The 20,869-nt window shown below is 53.1% G+C and overlaps 1 protein-coding gene across 1 annotated transcript in view; it reads right to left on the minus strand.

Annotated features, from left to right (window-relative positions):
- Positions 1–16,961, minus strand: part of ACTN4 (actinin alpha 4) — a 70,575-nt gene extending 53,614 nt beyond the window's left edge. The window contains exon 1 of the mRNA XM_046683065.1: positions 16,666–16,961. Within this exon, the coding sequence (XP_046539021.1) occupies positions 16,666–16,827 (162 nt within the window). The 5' untranslated portion in view covers positions 16,828–16,961. The remainder of the gene's footprint in view (positions 1–16,665) is intronic.
- Positions 16,962–20,869: the final 3,908 nt, after the last annotated feature.

Raw genomic sequence — 20,869 nt, forward strand, 5'->3', positions numbered from 1 at the left:
AACTTCTGGAACCACACGCCAAGAACCAAACACTCGGGGCTCACCTGGAGGGTGATCTATGAGAGAGGCAGCCCTGAACACCTGAGCTCACAGCACATGCTGGGAAGAATCCTTTCCCAGCCCAGGAAGGCCATGGCAGTGGGCCTGTGAGCAGTCCAACAAAGGCCACATTCACGTCTCCATGTCACCCTAATATTTGGTTCACTTCCATCATTTAATGCATTATCCATCTTCCCCTCCAGAATGTGACTACCCCAAGCCCCATGGACAGGAGCTACTAGGCTGGTTCCCCTTCTGACTGTATCTCTAAGGCTAACACAATCTCTGGGTAAATGTCAGTTGAATTAAAAAAAAAAAAAAAGGACAGATCACAGGATGTGAACCACAGGAAACTTACACGGCTCTCCTATTTAATCCTCAAACTTCCTTCTAAAGCTGTTAGGATGTTTTTTAAGGAGGGGAGGGTACACGGGGCGGGTACTCTAAACCGTATCCTGATCCCGTATTAGCATTTCAGAGGCTTCATCAAGGAACTGGACGGCGCAAAACATGAAACGCGACACCACATTATAACCTCATCTGAGTAAATCACCCGTGGTTTATTTGGAATTCTAAGGAACGGGCACCTCAGAAGACATAACTCTCGTGAACCAGGCCTGGATCTTCTCATGACTGCCTTCCGCCACATAAATAGTCAGCCAGCCTGCAGATTTTGCATTAATGTCTTCACGCAGGGCTGGTTCGAGTTTATTTTTGTTGCGTTCATTTTAAGACTGTGTTTATGCCTCTCTGTTAGACTTCCAGCCAGAAGAAAAATGACAAGATGCAAAGCTCGTCTTTTTTCCAGAGATGCTCCAGACGGTTCCTGGAGGCACATGCGAAGGTTAACAACCCATGGATGCCAACTCACTGGCATGGGGTGGTTTTCCAAAATGGTCTTTGTGGCAGAAACAGATACATTAAACTAGTCCTGTGACTCAGTTTCCCCACTTCTTGACGATGGAGCCCTCTGGGCCTCAGAGAAGCAGCAGTAGGCATTCACCTTGAGCCTAACTCAGCACCCCGCCCTGTGGGCCACAAATCTCAGGCTACAACAGCCAGTTACCCAAGAAAGGAAGCACTAAATAGGGAATGGCTCAAAAAAGGCTATCTCTGAAAAAGGAGCAGCATTTTCAGGACCAAAAATAGTAAGAGAGAATTTTTTAAACTTGGAAAAACAAGGAAAGTTGAACCTAGCTACAAATATTTCAAAGACCCCCCAACCTGTGATTTCTCTCACGCCCAGCTTTTCAACTGACTTGCCTCTTCCAGAGACAACGACAGACACACACACACACACACACACACACACACGCGCGCTCACAAACGCCTTTTTCAATCCCAGCCCTCCCCCCAAGGCCAGCTTGGTGGTGACAGCTTCGGACAATGACATCACCCCAGGTCTGCCTCCTTGGCAGGGTCACCAACATTGTTTGCAGTGAATTTCCTGCAAAGGTTCTTGAGGCAGGAAACTAGTCTTGTGCCTTGAGTCCTCCGCCTGTTCTGAGCTATCCTGTCAAGTCGAAACAAAGGCTTTTTGTGTTTTTTCCTTTTAAGAAAACAAAACTTCCCTGAACTTTTAATGAGCACCTTAATTACAGCTAAAGAATTAGATATATTTACGGATGACCTCATGCCTGCTGATAATTAGCAATTTGAAAGACCTGGCACATCCTTAGCCCTGGTTCCTTCTCCTTCACCCACTCCCCGAAGCGTTCAGGTTAATTACTAAGCTTGACCTTCCAGAACAAAGTAGGTCTGGCGCAGCCAGCCCCGCCCCCAGGCTCCCTGGCCCAGGGGCCTGCTGCTCCTCCTCCCAGCGGAGAATGGAAACCGTGCTGGAGAGGGCTGCTCTGCCTGGGAGAACGATGTAGGAGGGGTGACAGGTTTCTGGGGGGCCCCACTCTCAGTGTTGACAAGTTTTAATTAACGCCCAGGCTAATTTAACCCTGGCACAGTGGAGAGGAAGAAAACTGCTCATCTCAGAGGCAGAGAGCGTTTGGCTCTGTGGTCCTGGCTGTGACGAGGGGAGAGCTCTGTGAGTGGGCTCCCACCTCGGACTCTCCGTGTGTGTGCTTCCTGCTCTCCTGGCATGCAAATCCCAACTGGAGATGCAGCCGACTGGGGCTGTTCCTTTCCACACACTTTTCTGTGTGAGAGGGGTGTCAACTGCCTCATTTGGAAATCGCAAGCCGGGTGGCCCTCCCGCAGGGTTCCGCCTGCTGCCAACAACGGGCAGCTCCTAAAAATGGCTGCCCCCACTCCCCCCAACCCCAACTTCAGTCGGTTGTCACTCCGTTGTAACATTTTTCCAAATTTGCTGCGGGCCTGCACCCTGTAAGGGGAGAGGCTGGGAGGCGGACATTCTCCTCATTCTTTTGCCTTATTAGGTTGTGGATTTGATTGCTTTTGGGGGGGATAGGGGCTAAGTTGAGGAATGACATCAGGAAGTGACCTCGGGAAAGGGGGGGCCAGGAGGAAGGCGGAAAAGAGGATGGAGCGGCGGGCATGCGAAGGCCTGGGGACAGCGGCCTGGAAGCAGTGTGGCTCCACTAAGCCCCTAGAAGGTCCCGCCTTCTGGGTCCGCGGCTGGGCCCAGGCTCCTGCCCACCTCTAGGCCCTGTCTGACAGCATTTCTGGGTGTGTTTTGGGGGGGTTATCAGTGGGAAGCCCTTCCTGTTTCTACATCACTACCAGTTGAAGGAAGGCAGCCTGACTCAAGGCTGGGGGTTGTTTCTAACTTGAGTGGATAAGCACTTTTTTTTTCTTTAGGTGTCAGGGGACAGGGAGAGAAGGCGACCCAGGGAACAAGTCCCTTGGCTGATCCCAGACTTAATAACAAGCTGAGTTACTCATGAAAGAGCCTTGCTGGCACTGCCAGTGGCTCATGCAGACACAAAACTTCTCAGGCCTGCAACTGTGAAACCAGAGGCCACCTCTCGGGTGATGAGGCCCAGGTGGACCGAGGCCACAGAGAGGGCTCTGCTATGTCACCTGCAGTGTTCTGAACTGCCACCTGACAGAGGCTGCTTCTCTGAAATTCCTGGCTGGGTTCAGGGTTCTGAGCTCCCCGGGCGAGGCCTTCAGGAAAGGGGGTATATGTTTTGGCTCTCCACTGATCAGCACATTTCAACAGACCCTTTCAACTCCTTTAAAGAGGAGACACAAGCAGCGGGCCCTCCTGGATGCAGGATGGTGAGCCGCTGACATCATCTTGAGAAGCGACACTTATTCAACGCTGACAATGTGCCAGGCACTGTGCCAAGTGCTTCATGCACACCTTCTCATTTAATCCTAGAATCATCCTGTGAGGTAGGATGATGGCCCTTTTCAAAGGGGGACACTGAAGCTTAACCCCCGTCACTTGCCCAGGGTCACACAGCCAGCAGGTGGAGGAGACGGGTGCGGAACACAGGTCTATCTCCCTCTAAAGGCTCTGCTCTGACCCCAGCCCTCTTCTCACCCACACCGTTCGCCACCTCCTGTTCTATCTCCAGAACCAAGCATGGAGACAGGGGTGCCAGAAGCGCCCTCCCACAGGAGCTTCAGCACTCTCGACACCCACTCCCAGGTGGCAGCTGCTTGGGCCAGGAGACAGCCTGAATTGCGGTGACATCTGAGCCGCCTCCTATCGTCTGGGGTGAGGCTGGGCGCTATCAGCTAACCCACCGCCTGGGCTGAGCAGGCGTCTCCCTCCAGAGCCTGGTTCATGCGAGACACCTCCTGACCCGGAAGGTTTTGCAACTTCTCCCCCAGGAACCTCTCTTAAAATGGAGATACAGCAATTCCTTCCCCAACTACCACTGAGCCCAGCTTCTCCCTCGAAGGCTGTCCACCTCCCTAACACCTCTGCCTCTCCAAAGTGGGGAAGAGGCAGGCCTTAAGGACTGTCACGCAGACCCTGCCTGGAAGCCGTATCGAGCTGGAAAAGGAAGCAGAGACTGGCCGTGCTACCGTGCAGCGGCTCTCCTCCACGGCACGGGCAGCGCTTCAGTGCCCACGCTGCAGAGCCTGGCTCCACCCTCACCATCCCCACCAAATCCTCCCACGGGAACCTAAGGATCCCAGGCAGCCCAAAGATGGTGGCCACGTTCTGCGGGATGATTTCAGCCACTTTACTTGCATGAGCTGAGCTATGTCACGGCCCCCAAGCATCATCCGAAGGGAGGAAAAATCCAACCTGAAAGCACGCAAGGCGAGGGGCGTGGGCCAGTTACGCCAACCTTATCGCGCAGCGGGGCCAAGTGCAGCTCAAGTCAGTCAGTTTTGGGAAAGCGTATCAAGGGCAGTGCAGCACTTGAGCCACACATTTGGCCATGAGCACCTGAATGAGTTTTGTGTGTGGTTTTTTTTTTTACACACTGGAGTATTTCCTGGGATGGGAACTCTAAGTCCCACGAGCCAGCTCTAAAGCACTTAAAGAAAAGAACAGCACCTGGACGCTGAGCTGGGCAGGCAAGAAGGAGCTCTAACGGCAGCACACCCCAACTGCCCTCCCCCGAGGGGCAGCATGTTAACTGGGGCACCCCGAACCAGCCCGTCTGTTGGGAGTCGACCCCACTCCCTCCCAGGATCTCAGTACGGGACCTGCCCCCAGTTTCGAGTGGTCCTCTGGTCTAGGACGCTGTGGAGCATCACACACTGGAGGAGCCAGAAGGCACAGGGCTGGGAGAGACCCTCGGACATAAGAAGGGGGTCTCTCTGTTCCTTTTTTTCTGAAACCTGTGCTTATGCTGAAGGAACCATCAGCAACCTCAAAGCAAACACGTCAAAACTCAGCACAGTCAGGGTCGACTCCCACCTGGGGAAGGTCTGGCCTGCCCAGGACAGCCAGGGAGCAACAGGACATGTGAACGGAGACAGAGTCAGAACCTGGGGTCTTGCCATCCAGAGGCTCCAGGCAAGGCTAAGGTATACGGGACACAGGCCGCAAGCGTGAAACTCCCCACAGACAACGCCCGCCAGGGAAAGCTGTTCAATTTGCACACGTGGGGCCCCCTAAACTTGCCCCCAGAACCTGCCACAGCTGCGGCCCAGGCCCGCCACTCCTGCACTCACCTCCTTTATGAAAGTTTCCATGACAGACCCCACCTGCCCTGATTACACCCCTTTCCTCTCCAGGACGCAGCCAGAGTGCTGTGGGCGTGGCGTGGCGTGGCGGTGTGCGCGCAGTGTCCTGCTGAGGCTCATGTGGCTTTGCTCTCTCCCCAGCCACACGGCGAGCTCCTCGAGAGCACGGGCCGGGTCTCCAGTTTCTCTCGTCCCCCAACAGTGCGGTGCGGAGCTCTGCAGCAGGGCCTGGCGCGGGCTGTCTGGCCCAGCGGTCATGTTTCTACCTGAGCACTGGACTCCAGGGCCCACAAAGCCCCAACTCATGTTACACAAGATGCTGGTTGGCCAGAAAACGCAGACCTGCTTTGCTCAGTGGCCCCTCACTCTGCTGCCCAGGTGATGGCTGAAGACTTTCAAAAGACCCTCCAAGTCTTTACAGTGTGTTGGAAACAGACACCACCCACCCACCCACCCCCACCCCCCCCGCCCCCCCGAAAGCCTTTTCTATCTGCAGGAACGACTTAGAGCAAGTTCAGCGCAGCACAAATGCATAATTAGCCACCTACCATGGAAACTTACAGCTGGATCCCAAACGTGGGGTAGGACTCAACATAATCGGACACATATTCCATCTGCCATACGCTTTCTTCCCACTCTGAATCAATTTTATAAAGGAGAAGTTTTATTTTTGTATCTGAGGGGATAAGGATAAAAACACACGCTTCTCTCCCCTCCTAGGCAGCTACTTAAAAGATTTACAAGTTCACATGGGTGTGCTGCCAGGAGAATGGAAACCTCGCCATCTTCTCTCAGCAGAGGCCGCTGGCCGGCCACGCCATCACAGGCCACCTTCACACTCATTCGCCCCTTTCCATTCCATCGACGGGGAGGATTCTCGCTGCACCCAGGGTAGGGCACAGAACCCCAGCCCAGGTCACAATGGACACCTCACGACCTGTGAACTTAGCTTCTCGCTGGGCACTGTGTGTACAGAGGCAGGAGTGTCTACTGACAGCCCCGAGCTCTGTCACTGCTCCTCCCTCCCTGCGTAGAAGCCACACAACTAGTCTGACAAGGTGCACCTTCAAAGTGGGGAGCCGCGGGCCAAAGGGAGCCTGCCCTGTTCCTGGACTGGCTTCCAGGGGGCTACGGAGAGCGGGCCACCTCAGAGTGAGTCAGCTGGCACGTCTCTCTCTCTGGTCTAGAACCACCCTTGCTACAGCTCCACCTGAGCAAAGGAAACAGTGGCAAGCCCACGGAAGAGGGGTGTACAGAGAAGGGAGGACCTAGGAGAAGAGGCAGCTTACAAATCAGGCTTCCTGGCTTCCTCCTTCAAAGAGGGAGGCACAGAATTTTACCAAAGATGCTTTGTCAGCCAAGCGGCCTCGGGATGGGACAAGAGGGGGCTGGACTTCATGCACGGGGTCAAAGTTAAGCTCCCTAAGAGAGAGACTACAGAGCCATACAAGCACATGGTGCCATAAAACTCCAGACCCAGAGTTACCAACGCTTTAATCAAACACAGCTGCCTGCCGCAGCAGCCATCACAGAGATAATTGGCACTTTTGTTTGGTTTCACGTTCTGCAGTCCCCAGGTTCCCACCTTAGAAGTCAGTTCTGGTTTGGCCTGTCCAGGAGGGCTGAGAGGAAGGGCTGCACTGAGAGAGTTCTGGAAGCACGAGGCTCCTGGCCTACTGGAGTCTAAGGACTGAATTGGCAGACTCCAGGCCTCATTGCCATCGCCACAGCAGAGCTCTCAGAGACCTGGCTGTGCCCATCTTTCCCACAGCCCCTGCTCTGACCAGGCCGGCCTTCTTCCTGACCCCCAGGGCCTCCCCGCCTTCGCTCCCTCTGCCTGGAACAGCCTTCTCCTAGCGTTCTCTCGGCTCCCTCTCTGCTCCCTCAGGGAACAGCTAAAACCTCTGGTCTTCTGAGATCTCCCTCATGATCTAAAGTACCTGTACCAGCCTCCCCCACTCACCGACCTCTCCCCAGACCATGCCCGCACACTAGACTGTAGTGTGCTGTAGAAACAGGAGCACAGGCTTGACAGCCAGACCTTCGAAGTCCAGATCCTGGCCCTGTCACTTGGGCAAATGGCTTAACCTTCCACGGTTCCATTTCTGCACCTATCCTGCAAAGGGAACACCACCTACCTCCCAGGATTACCCGCGCCAGTCCACGCAAAGCACTTAGAAAGCTGTATAGAACAGAGGAATATGCTATTATTATTATCATTTAATTCACAGCGCATAACCCTAGCTGCAATTGCCTTGTTTTATTTGCATGCTTGTTTTCTGTCTCCCCCACCAGCCTGTGAGTAGACCAAGAACATACAGAAACGAGATGGAAGATGGTCTGCATTTGGTCATCTGTAGTTCCTTGGTGGCCGCCAGGCAATCCCAAAGCGGGGAGCAAGCGCCCCAAAGACCCTCAGCTGCCCACACTCTGACATAACCGAACCCACAAAGCCTGAACTGCTGCTCAGAAGGCTCATGTTGAAACTATGCTTGGAATGTTCGATAGGAACACGCATTTATTTTTAGGCAAGAAAGTTGCCTCCTAGGCTAACCCTGTGCCCTGGAGCAGGCCGTATTTGGCAAGGACGGCTTTGTGGCTGTTTATTAAAGAGGCCCAGAACTTTCTCAAGTCCAAAGTAGCTGCGAAGAGAACTCAAGGCACTGTGAATCTTCTATTTTTATGGTCAAAGCTCATTCCCCATGACTCTCCGGGTGTCTCTGTGCAGTGGGTAGGAGCCGAGGTCCACTCCCTGACCTTCCGCAGCTTTGGGCCATGATCCATTAGCCAATCACCCCTAAAATGGTTCACAGCTCTCAGTGGATTGATTCTCTCTTCTGCGGGTTGTGTCTGAGTCAGCGAGTTAATGAAAGTTACAAAAGGACAGGGAAAATTAGCTTCCCCAAATGGTCAAGGGCCTCCCCCAACTGGTCTAGGCGTTTCCTCTCACCCCATCAGCAGACGCAGTGCTGGGTGACAAGGACCTGACATCTCTGAAAAAGACATCTTGATACAGACCTTTCTGTTTTACAGAAAGTCAAATCCTACCAGACTTGGCAGCGTAGCTCAAATGATCAAAAAAAACCACAACTGCCTCACAATCCTGGTGATGTTTACCATCTGGATACCTTCCAGGACTGGTTAGCAGACAGCCTGTAAGAAGGGTTGATTCATCAGACTGCCCTTGAACTAGCCTGGCGAGCCGGCTGCTTCCAGACATTTTGAATCTTGAAACTGAGTTTATTTCATAGGCCAGAACTGGAAGATCATACAAGCCTATAAAATTAAAAAAAAAAAAAAAAAAAAAAAAAACACCCTGACTCTTCCAAACGCAATCCATGCCAGCAACAACCAAAGAAGCACTTTGTGAAAGCATTTCATATTTTCACCAAACTCGGACTTGAATGTAAAGGTACTCATTTCCTTCAGGGAAAGACTAGGGAGTGATAGGGAGAAAAAGGTTCACTTACTGCCAGAGTTGGGGTGGGAAGGATGTAGACTAAAAAAAAAAAAAAAAATGTTACCATGGAGTGAACCGTGCACTTGGGATTTGCTGGAAACTTCAGAGTTCTTTTTAATTTGTCAGTGTTTGTGAAAGCAGGCAAAAGTTGCAGGCACATTTTGCCCTGCTATTAAGAAGTCACATAGCTGAGATTCCAGCTCTAAATGACCAGAGAAAAAGCACACGTCCCAGCCACAAAGCCAACAGTGGCTTTCACGGTGCACTCTCCTTTTTCTTCTTCCTCTCTCATGCGCAAATACACACGCCTCGTCGGTAAAATGGACTGGCCCGACTCCTGCGCCTGGGAACAGAGGCCCCTCATCCCCCTACCCAGCATGGCCACCATGCACGTGGACACTTTCCTGTTGGCAGCATCGTATTTCTGCCCAGAAGGCCAATTTTCCACCATAGCACTGCCGTTGGTATGGAGGCACTCCCCAAGACAGTGAGTAAGCGACTGGGTCTCCATGGTGGTATCAACCAAATACCTTTGACTCACGCCCAGATTTAGGTTGACCACGGAGCACTAATGTGATGACAATTACATACGTGCACACCGAGGCCTTTCACACTGACTGAGATCAGCTTGACGTCTGCTAAAGGAAGGTCCATCGTTTCAACGACACACACTGAAGAGCCACAAACCCTCCTCCGGGTGACCCTCCCTGCGTGGCTGGCTGTTGAATCACTTTCAAGCTTCCTCCCGTGATGTTTCTCCTAACCTCAAACCGGCCTTCTCCGCCAGCAAAATGAAGCATGCATTAAAAGAAAAGAGATGCATCCATTTTACTTCCTGCCGTGCCCCCATCCTGGATGGCTGCTAATTAAGACATTCTTGAAGCTAGAATCAGAGTCATGACTGCTCAGGAGGTAGGATATGGAAACTCTTTCTCTCAGGCTTGGCGGAGATTAGCAAACCCAATGTGTTGCCGTCACCCGTGGAGACCGAGAAGGGAGGAACACCGCCTGCCTTCCGCACGGCCTCCCATCACCTCGACTGTGGCTTCCACCCACTGCGCGCAGCCGTCAGGGAGCGGGGAAGATGAAAAGCAAAACCCACTAGAAAGCCAGTGACAGACATCACTCAGCCCCACACCTTTCGGGGGGGGGAAACTTTAAAAAGCATAAAACAAACCACAATGTCTTCTTTATTCTGGCCCGAAGCTGAAGACACAAATGCTATTGTACTTGCTGGCGTTCCAACGTCCCATTCAATCATTTCAACACTGTCAACGATATTTCCCAAGATGACTTCACTGTGTTGTGCGGAGTAGTAACCGCCACTTCCAACGACTTCTGCCCCCTATGGATGGTTCCACTGGAAGACAAAGAATCTGCTCTGCTCTGACATTTGGAAGAAAAACATTTAAACAAGCCTCTCTTAACTCGGCAGGAGGGCACTGCTTTCCTTTCAGAATTTAGGATTCAGATACCCAGATGGGGTAGCAGTGTGGTTTACTAATGGTAGCAGCCAAACTCTAAGCGTACGTGTGTAAGAAAGTTGGGGTCTTAAAAAGAAAGAGCTGCGTGAGGAGCAAGCAATAAACCCACAATTCTCATATTTACCACGTGGCCCTGGTTTCTTAAAAATCCTAACACTTGAAAGCAAAGAGAAATCCTGGCTCAGGCAATCATGAGCGACATGTTCGAGTCTAGTCTGGTGGGACGCTGAGCACGCAGGACGGGCCGTGTGTTCCCGGGTAAGCCACTCGGCCCTGCCACGCACGGAATGCTTCCCGCGTCAAAGGAGATAAAGTTCTTCCGTGTGTGGCATACCCACGTGGGAGACCGTAAGGTTATCCCCATCCTCCATTAAACCTTGAATCGGCGAGAAGGCTGTTCCCTTTGATTCTCTTCTACACCTTCCGACTACTTCAAAGAGAAAGTCTGCTTGGCACGTGGGTCTTCAGCACCTCCCCAATCTCTCTTTTCAACAAAGGGAGCAGGCCTCAGGCTGCGCCTTCAGCAGGAATACTACCTGGCGAGCAGCTCATTGTTTTGTTTCCAGTGTGTTTACTTTTGCAGTTTCCTTCTATTTATGGCTAAGGAAGCGGGGTTTTCCATTTACCACACTTGTATAAATTTTCCTTTTTAAAACTTCAGTTAAAAAAAGGCAAATTGACCTAAAGAAAATTATTAAGCATACAGAAGTAAGTGTGGGTATGGAAAAATCACAGAAGACTGGAGTTTAGGAAGGATGGAGATGGGTGCAGGGGGCTGCTCTGGCTGAGAACCATCGCCCCTTCTGGAAACACAGGATGGCCTCTCACTCTTGGGGGTTCGGGGCTCACCCCAGGACGGCAGGAGCCAGCACAGAAAAAGGTGGCAAATAGCAAATCCCACGTAGGCTCAATCCACTCACCTTTGGCTAACACTTCAATAAACTACATCTAAGGAAAGGGCCACCGGCCTCTTCCGGAGGAACTGCCGCTCAGACTAAAAAGGAGGCGACCAAGTTCCACCAACTAGCTTTGAAAGGCTTTCCGTGGACATTCCAAGTTAATGCATCTGTTGTTTATGAGGGGAAGGGGAGGCGGAGGACGTGAAAGAACAACACAACCAAAAAAGGCACAACACACAGAGACCAACGCCTCAGGGATTTTTATAATCCCAGGGAGCCGGCTACTTGGCCACACTTCCCAAGCTCTGCTCTAAGGACACTCTCGCCAGTTAAATGTATGCGAAGATTTCACTTTCTAGAAGAGGCGGGATCTTTCTCCTCCCAGCCAGTCAGTCAATTGTGTTCCCCCAATAAGATCGCTCTTTAAACAAAGGCTGGAATTTAAAATAATTCTGTTTCTCTAGATTCACTGAAGCTTACACTCCTTGATACCTGGGATACTCGACTAAAATGTAACTCATAACCCTTCTTGTAGAAAAGTAAGTGTTACATATACCACTTTCAGATACTTTATAACAAATTCTGGCGCCTAGACTGCCAACACTGTAAAACTAAGTTTCCTTATATTGGCGCTTTGATGTTGTAAAAGTAAGTTTCCTTATATTGGTGTTTTGATGTTTCAAAAACTAAGTTTCCTTATAACGTGCTTTGATGTTTCAAAGTTTAAACTCATCCTAAAGGAGACCAACCTTGAGCTCTCAAACTACCCACGATATAAAGACTTCTTTCAAACTTCCGTGGAGGACAGGATTGTATCTGCTCAAGCAGAAACTTCTGCCTACCTTTTAGTAGGTCAGTGTTTCAGTTACCACTGCCATTGAAGCACCAATTTGCGATCACTTGCCTCTGATTTCCATGAAAAAAGAAAAGGCGGGGAAGGGGGACTTAAACCGGGTCACCTGAGTGCTTCTGTTATTCTGTAAAATAAATACATAATAAAGGCCGCGGAAGGAAACTGAGGGAAGGGAGCCGAATGTGACTGCTGAGAACACAGACAGCACTAAGTGAAGGAAACAAGAACAAAGCTGGGGGAAGCCCTGATCTGGAACAGACTAAATGCCAGGGAAGAGACAAACATGTTGATGTTTTAGCTATTCAGAAAACTTGACCGAGCAAGTGATGCTAGAGCAAACAAGTATTTGCTAATTATTCTTGCCCTTCCCTTCCTCCCTTCCCCCGCAAACAAAAGCAGCAAGGGAATCACTTTTTTAAAGACCAGCCCTAAGATCTGGTGAAAGGCTTGTATAATTCCCAGCACACTGTAAGTGAAAACAGCAAAAGCCTAAAGCGTTCCCCTCAATAGCCTCATTTCTTTTCGGCTCCATCTTTTTGCTGTCCTCTGCTAGAGCGCCCTGCTGGATCACTTGTACTACTCGCTCAGTTAACTCTGAAAAGGGCACTGTCCGGCCAAAGTGTGCCAGGACTGAACCGTATGTTTAAATGGCAGAACTCCCCACCCCAGAGGCTTAAGATTGGCATCCAGACTTGCCCCTCCTCCCCTGACGTCTGATTAACAGGACATTTTGAGAGCGCGAGCCTACGTTGTAACTGACCTCCCTGCCTGCAACAAGGGGGTTTAACAGCACCAGCCGCACCTGGATGTTAAAACACTGCCCTCATTTCCTGGGCTGTTTTCCTCCGACACTTTCCCCACAAGGCAGCCCACTCGAGGCCAGGCAATCGGCTGCCATAAGTGAAACCATTTAGTGCCAGTTCCAACTGGAGAGTGAGTCAGCTCCCTGCTGCCAAATTGGCCTCCTTGTTGGTCTTGGAAGCCGGAACCAGGGAGGGTGATTCAAAAGGCAGAGGGCAACCCTGAGCCCACGTCCTAGACCGCCCAGGATTAGATGAAGCAGCAGGTGCCATTCCAAGGCACCCATCGGATTTCAGCTCTCAACTGAATGAGTGTGCATGGCGCCAAGGGTCGCTGCACCGCCAAATCGTCCTCCCATAGCCACCTCTTCTGCGGTCATCAGAAAAGCCATGTGCTCACACACATTTGGGGGGCGAGGGATAGAGTTCTAGCAGCTGAGTAGCTTCCCCTACCCCTCTCCCAAGAGGGCAGACGCAGGGTACCTGCCCCCTCACATATCCATAGTCTTATTTCTAGATGACAATTGAGTTTGGGTGTTTTTGTTTGTTTGTTTTTGGGGGGAGGGGGTTGGTAAGTACATTATTCAGTTTTGAAAACTGCTAAGGACCTGTTAGTCTTAGCCAGATCCTAAGAGGCAAGCAATTAGAGTAATGGAACAAAATAACAGGTGGCTTCTTTGGGGCCTCTATTATCAGCCTAAAAAAAATCTACTTAGAGAAAAACACAACATCATCAGAACTTTCAAATAATTAACTCCCAGCCAACAGAGCCCGAGCCAAAGGTCGGGGTCCAAACACTGAGGCCCCGCAAGCAGGGATGTTTCAATAAACACGCACGCTTAGCAAAGAAGCACTTCCTCTTGCTGTGATGAGAAATTCGGGAGCAGCTGTCAAGAGACCTCACCCTCCCCCCCCCCAGGAGAGCATCCGGAGACGAGGCCCTCTCAGAAATTGGGAGAGGGAACTGTGGCCCCAAACTATAACTGCTCGAGAACTTGCTCAAAAAACCAGACTGGTCCTGCCCCTGCCCCCATCCCTCAGGAGAACACTTAGGGCCTTCCCAGGTCAGAACTGTCACATAACCTACTCATCATTTAACGCCCCGGCTACAGGGGTCCCTAGAAGTCAGAGCAAAAGGGCTTCAGGTAGAAGTAAAAACCACCAGAAGCCACACACACCCCGTCTCGGGCCAACCCTTGCTAATTCCTAGAATTCAATTCCACATGCTTTAAGAGCCTACAGCTGTCCTGGACACAGATGTTTAGAGTATGTGAGTATGCACAGGACACCACAGGACTGCTACTCTCCCTGTGCCCGGTGGCTCAGCCTTGCAGAGGCAAAAAGGGCAGTCCATCATTCACTCAAGAGACACTGCAAGTCAGAAAAACTTTGGGGGGGGGGGTCCTCTTGGAAGGGAGAGAATAGCACAAATTTGTGTATATATTCCTTTCCATGACTCCTCCCCCCATTTCATAAAGGATCTCTACCCCAGAATAGCAAAGTGCACAGCAGTGAAGTAATATTTTTCCCCAAAGAGCAGCCATGAGTAAACACTGCTGCAGCAGGTATAAAGCAGGACACAGCTGATCTGGCCCTCACTGACCATCTAAAGCAGCTGGTGTTAGAGGATGCTGTGAACCAGCCTTCCCTCCACCTTGCCTGGTCCTTGAGGAAGGAGGAGGGAGAAGACACACGGCAGCGAGGCCGTGGGGTTCCGCTGAGGCCTGGTTCCCGCCCAGAACCTGAGTGGTGCCCCGGCCTCACCCTCTGTGCAAGGGAGGCCATAGAGACGAAGGAGCACACACCCTAACTCCCACAAGGGAGTGGAACTGAGCCAGCAAAAGGAGTCACTGGGAGAGTGTAGACGACAGGAAAGGAGGGAGAAGGAAGACGTCCCACCGCCAGCACCTGAGCAAAAAGGGTCAGGGGCTCGTGTCCCCAAGCACCTGGAGCTGGACAAGGCAGATCTTGGATCCCAGATGTTCTCCAAAACAACCATAGCCCCCTGCCCTCCTCCCAACTTTCCAAGTCTCTTGGCAACTCTTAACCTTTTCCAGCCCGGCACTGCCTCAGGCAATAAATTATTGTTGAGCTGCAGGCGAGGTCTCCCCTCCCCTCAACAAGCAGTTGTACGTCAGATTATCTCAACCTGCCCACCCTGAGGGGGGTGGGGAAACAGATAAGGACACCACCAGCAGCCTGCCACCCCCCACCACTCATGAGGAAATTCAAGCCAGGTTGGTAATTTACCCAAGGTTACGCCAGGCTCCACCCCAGGCGGGCCTGGCACAGCTGCTCCTTTCACCCTTTCCCCTCCGGGCCGGTGCCCCAGGGCACCAAGCACACCCTCCGGGGGCTTCCAGTCACACTCCACTCCTTTCTCAGCTCAGCGCTCCAGGTCCGTGTTCCCGACAGCTCCACCAAAGCGGCCCCACAAAGTCCCCACACCATAGACAGGCATCTAGGTAGAATCACCCAGGGGACCCCTGCACCCTCCTCGTTTTCCAGATGACAGGACTGCACTGAGAGATCAAGGGTCTTGCCCGAGGCCATGGAGCTGATTAGTAACCGATCTGGGAAGAAAATTCAGATCTCCAGAACACGTTAAATGCCTCTAACTTCAAGTACCTCCCACCCTCTTCACACTCAACACTTTTAAACAACCCCCTCCCAGCACACACACCCACTCAACACACTCCTCTCTCGAGCTCTGCCTGCACACACTCAAACCCTCTTATATGAGCTCCCCCACAACCGCCTTGGATCACCCCCTCCCCCGACACGCACAGCACCCCCGGGCCTCCCACTCCTTCTGATCTCCCTTTCACTCTGTGGGTCCCCCCTAGTGGCTCTCACACCCCAAATCTCCACCTGAAAACAGACCCCGCTTTAGGATCCCTTCACTCCCTCCCCCCAAAAAGACACAGTTCTTCCTGGACACTGTCACCTCTTCCTCCCCAAACTCCCATTCTCCCTTTCACAGCACGCACACACTCTCCAGTCCTGGGAGAAGCCCTCTCCTAGATTCCCTTCTCAGTCTCTTTCTAATGGGACTTTCCTTTTCCTAACTCACCTCCCTCCCATTATCCGCCATTCGGCTCACGTTCTCTCCCACCATGCTCACCTTTTCCAGAACACCTTTTCTCAGGCGCCATCAACCCTTTGCTGAGCAGTTCCACATTCCCTCGATTCTTCAGAAGCCCCCTTTGAAAACACCTTGTGCCTCTCCATCCCTCATCAATTCCTCTTACTCCAATCTCCCAATCTTCCCCTCTTCCCTCTAGAACAGGGACCCCAAATAAATCTCACCTCTTCAAAAACTTCTTATTCACAGGTCCCTCACTTCTCCCACCAGACCCCTGGTCCCAGACCTCCTCCAAACCCCGACCCATCCCCACGCCCCAGGTCTTTTCACACCCACTTCTTTCCTTAGCCTCTCTCCTTTCCTCTCCCCAGTCCTCCCCCGACCCTCGGCCTCCACAATCCGTTCCTTAGTACCCCTCCTCCACCTCCAGACTTCCAGAATCTCCATCCCCTCTAGAGCTCCCCAACCCGCGACTCCCACAATTCCAATCCTCTTCAGACCTTCCTGCACCCCAGAGAGCCCCCTCCACTCTCGAGCTCCTCTTCAGCTTCCCCCGAACCCGAACTCTATGCTGACCCGCAAATTCCAGGGTCCTCCGTTTCCCTCTCACCCTCTGACCCTTCAACCCCGCTGCAGCCCCCAATTCCATTTTAGATTCCCCAGCCGTCTCCTCGCTTCCTCGAATTCGGCACCCAGACCCCCCGATGCCTTCATCCGGCTCCCGGATTCCTTTTTGGAGACCTCCATAGGCCCCCCTCGGCCGCCAACGCTTTTCTCAGACTCCCCATTCCTTGCTCGAGGTCGGCGCTTCCTTTTCAGGGCTCCAAACCCCTCCCCAGCCCCGCCGATCGCTCCTCGGGACCCCCGACTCCCACCGCAGCCCCTCCAGCGCCCTCCCAGGACCTCCGAGCCCCTTCCAGGCGCCCGCCTCCCTCGGAGCCCCCCTCCGGCCCGTCCGGCCCGCGGGCCGCGCACCTTGCGCTGCTGCTTCTCCCAGGCCGGGTCCAGCAGCAGGTCCCGGTCCCAGTCGTCCTCCTGGGCCATGTAGTCGCCCATGCTACCCCCGCCGCCGGCGCCATTGCTCCCGCTGCTGGGGCCGTACTGGTACGACTGGTTCGCCGCGTGGTAGTCCACCATTCCGCCGCCTCTCGCTCGCCCACCAGCCCGTCCGCTCCCGCCTCGGCTCCCGCCCCTCTGTCCGAGCTGCCGCTGCCGCTGCCGCTGCCGCCGCCGCCGTCGCCGCCGCCGCCTCGGCTGCTTCAGCCCGCCCTCCGCCCGCGCCTGCGCACTGCCCGCCGCGCCTGCGCACCGCGCTGCCGCCGCCGCCGCCCTCCCGCGCGCGCGTGCCTCCCCGCGAGACAGGCCCTGGGAAGCCCTCGGGGCGCTCTGCGCCTGCGCACAGCCCGCTTCCCCCGCCTCCCCTTCGGCTCTTGGACGAGCCGCGCCCCCTAGCCGCGGGAGCGCGCGCGTGTCCTCCGCGTGTGGGCGGGGCCAGAGTCATGAATGATTCATGAGGCGGGTCTCGCCATCCTCAGGCCTTAACCTGTATCTCCATTCAGCCACACAAATTCAACAAATATTTGTTAAACGCTGTACGGCAGACCGTGTTTTACGCATTGGCACCAAACAAAATCGACAAAAATCCCTGCCCTCGTGGAACTACGTTCTAGGGAAGGTAGACAGACAAAATTTCAAGAAGCCTATAGTATATTCCGCCGAGGTGATAAGCGTTATGGACAAACATCAAGTCTGAGCTGGGGTGTAAATGAAGTTGTCACGGTAGGCTTCTCAGAGAAGGAGGACACGAAATGGACATGGGAGATGGGTAAATTGGAATAGATCCTGGCTGACTGGGAAAGTGGATGGAGGATTTTTTGGACTTGTCTATTTTTGGACTTACCTATTTTCATTCATTCATTCAAATATTAATTGAGCACCTACTGTGTGCCGGGCACTGTTCTTGGGCGCTGGCGATATAGTGCTGAGCATGATAAGCATGCGTAGTTCTCAAGTGGCTAGCACTGCAAGGGCGGTGGGGGTTGGCAACAATAAATAATAAATACAGATGAATGACATTGCCACATTAATAGATGTCTCAAATTTAAATATCCAAAGCTGAGCTCCTGACATTCCTCCCAGATCTGCTCAGCCCACGGTCATTGGCATCTCAGTTAATGGTGCCTCCATCCTTCCAGCTGCACAGGCAATGAACCTTGCGGTCATCCGTGACTCCTCTTCACACCCCACATCCAGTTCTTCCGGAAATTCTGTCAGTTCTATCTTCCAAGTACATACAGAATCCACCCACTTCCTCCTGCCCCCGTGGCCCCACCCTGGTCCTGCCCACCCAGCCTTGTCTTCAGTTGGACCACTGCACCAGCCTCCTCTCCATCTCCTTGCTCCTCCCACCGCTCCCCACTCTGTTTCCCACAAGAAGCCAGAGGCAGCCTGTGACCACCTGTGTCAGATCAAGTCTCTCCCTCCTCTGCTCAGAACCCTCCCTGGCGCCACAATCAGGGTCCAAGTCAAAGTCAAGGAAAGGCGGAAAGGCTGCAGGCCTCTTCCCCGCCCTGGGGCTTCAGCCAGACCCACAAGGTCTTCCAAGTCCTGGGCGCCCTGGTCCCCATGTCCTCTCCCAGCTCACCGCCCACTTCGCCCCTCTGAGCTCGTGCCTCACTGCTGACCTCCTTGCTGTTCCTCTGACACACCAGGCGTGCTCCAGCCTCAGGGCCTTTGTGCGTGGCCTTGTTACCAGTGCCTGGAACACTTTCCCCAGATACTGGATTCCCCCGAGACTGGGCTCACAGCTTCCTCCCCTGTAGGTCTGCGAAAGAAAATATCACCTCCTCAGTGAGACCCTCCGCAACCACCTTATTTAAAGTAGCACCCCACACCTTCCCTGCTTTATTTTTTCCAAGTACTGATCACCAGTTAACGTACATGATTGGTTTATTCATTGTTTATCTGTCTCCTTCCCAGGAAGGTCAGCCCATGGGAGTGGGGATCTTTGGTCACTGCTGTATCCCTCGTCTCTGAAACGGGGTCTGACACCAGAGAGAAGCTTAACAAATATTAGGGGAACGAATGAACAGACTTACAACCATGGTGAGGAATTGGAATTTTTCTTATATTGAGAGATAATTGACATGTAATGAATTTTATTTATTTATTTTTTTGCTGGGAAAGATTTGCCATGAACTAACATCTATTGCCAATCTTCCTCTCTTTAGTGCGTGTAGGTGAGCTGCTGCCACAGCATGGCTACTGACAGACAAGTGGTGTAGGTCCACGCCTGGGGAACCCAACCTGGGCCACTGCAGCAGTGTGCCCCGAAGTTTAACTACTAGGCGACCAGGGCTGGCTCAACGAATTTTATTCTAAATGCAATGGGAAGTTAACACAGGATTTTAAGCAGGGCTGGCATCTGATTCACAGGGTCCCTCTGGCTACAGCAGGGGAGGGAACAGACTGTAGAAGGTGGCGAGAGCTCAAGGAGGCTGCTACAATGATCTAGATAAGGGTGGACAGAACCAGGGTCTGGAAGAGGAGAGAACGATAGAGGAGGGCAGTGGGAGGACTTGGGAAAATGAAGCTGACCAGACTTACTGTCATGAATTTGATGGGGGGTGGGGATGAGGGAAGTATCAAGACTCAAGACGGCCCCTAGGTTTGGGACCTGAGCAACAGGGGCACGTGAAGAACTTTATTGAATTCAGAGGACTTGAGGGGTGTGGTTGTCAGGGAGGGTAAGAAGGTAAGGGTTTGAGTTAGACTAGGCAGAAACTGGCTGACAGTAGGAAAGGAGGGGATGGGAATTGGAAGACATGGCTCCCCCAGGTACGGAGCTGCAAGGATCTCCCCCCACTCCTCTCAAAGGCATTGGAAGGAACCCAACAGCAAGCAAAGGAAGGCAACAAGGCCTAGGCAGCAGCCCACTTTCCCAGAGGACACCGGGCCCTGGCCAAAGCCCCAGGAGTGTCGGTTGTTTCCAAGGCTGGGCTGGGCTGGGCAGGCAGCTTCTTCCTGCTGGACTTGGAGAACAAGCCCAGGGTTCTTGTGTGGGCCTGGTCAGCAGGGAGAGGCCACTTGGGCGACGGGCCATCTGCCCCTGCCTGCCTTCTCCCGGTGGACACTGAGACCTCCCAGACCAAGGGCTCAGAGATGAAGCAGACGGCCCCAGGCAATGAGGTTTAAATTAAAGGCCCCCTTTAACTGCCAGCCTTGAGGCCACTTCCCGGCAGCCATCCATGGACAGCGCAGTAATAACAGCTGCTGTCTAGTGAGGGTCAAAGGGCAGCAGGCAGGGGCTCAGGGGGGTAGGAAGAGACAGGAAGGGGCTCTGGGTGAAGGGGTACAGCCAACGGGCCCTGGCTTTAGGTCCACCACTTCTTGGAATCCTCGAGACTTCAGGACTTGAGTTGTACCCCATTGTTAATACTACTCAGGCACACAAAGGAGGGAGGGCTGTGTCCTCTCGGGGTGGGACGCGAACAGACACTGGGATGTCTAGAAGTGGCTGTGGAAGTGGCTGAAATAGCAGCCAGCAGACAAGCGACAAGTTTACGATCTCTTACAATGTGCCAAGCTGCTCTCAGCTCTGCGCCTGCATTAACTCACAGCAGCTACTGAAGTGGGTACCCTCCCGAGCTGTCAAACAGAGGCACCGGGAGGGTGACAAGATACCCAAAGCCACTGGGCTGGGTTCGAACTAAGCAGTCTTTCTCCACAGCCAGGCCTCTCAGCGGCTCAGAGGATGATCCTCCTGGAGCAAAAGCAGATCAGGAAAGCAGGACACGATGGGGTTTGCAAGACAAAGGTCATTTCCTCTTCCCCTGCAGAGTGCCCATAGCCTTTGAGCAGGTTGTAGCCTATACAAGGGCACCTGCCAAGGGGTGAGTGGGAGTTGTGCACACCCAGAGGGGTACCTTTTGCTAATTCATACAACCAAATGGGTGGGTAGCAGGCTCTTCCCTCACCCTTCTACCCCACTTTGAGCTGGCTCTGGAGTCCTGAGCTGCAGAAGCAGCCTTTGTCTCCTGGGTTTGGGCACACCCTAGTTCCTGGCTCCTGCTCAGGTCTGGAGGCCAGGGCAAAGGGTGCCCTGCCCGGCTCCCCAAGCCAGTGTCCATGGACGAACAATGGCTGTGCGTGCAGGCGAGCGGGCGTGGGGGGGGAAGGC

This window comes from Equus quagga, chromosome 13 (genome assembly GCF_021613505.1).
Source record: "Equus quagga isolate Etosha38 chromosome 13, UCLA_HA_Equagga_1.0, whole genome shotgun sequence".
Taxonomy (NCBI): Eukaryota; Metazoa; Chordata; class Mammalia; order Perissodactyla; family Equidae; genus Equus; species Equus quagga.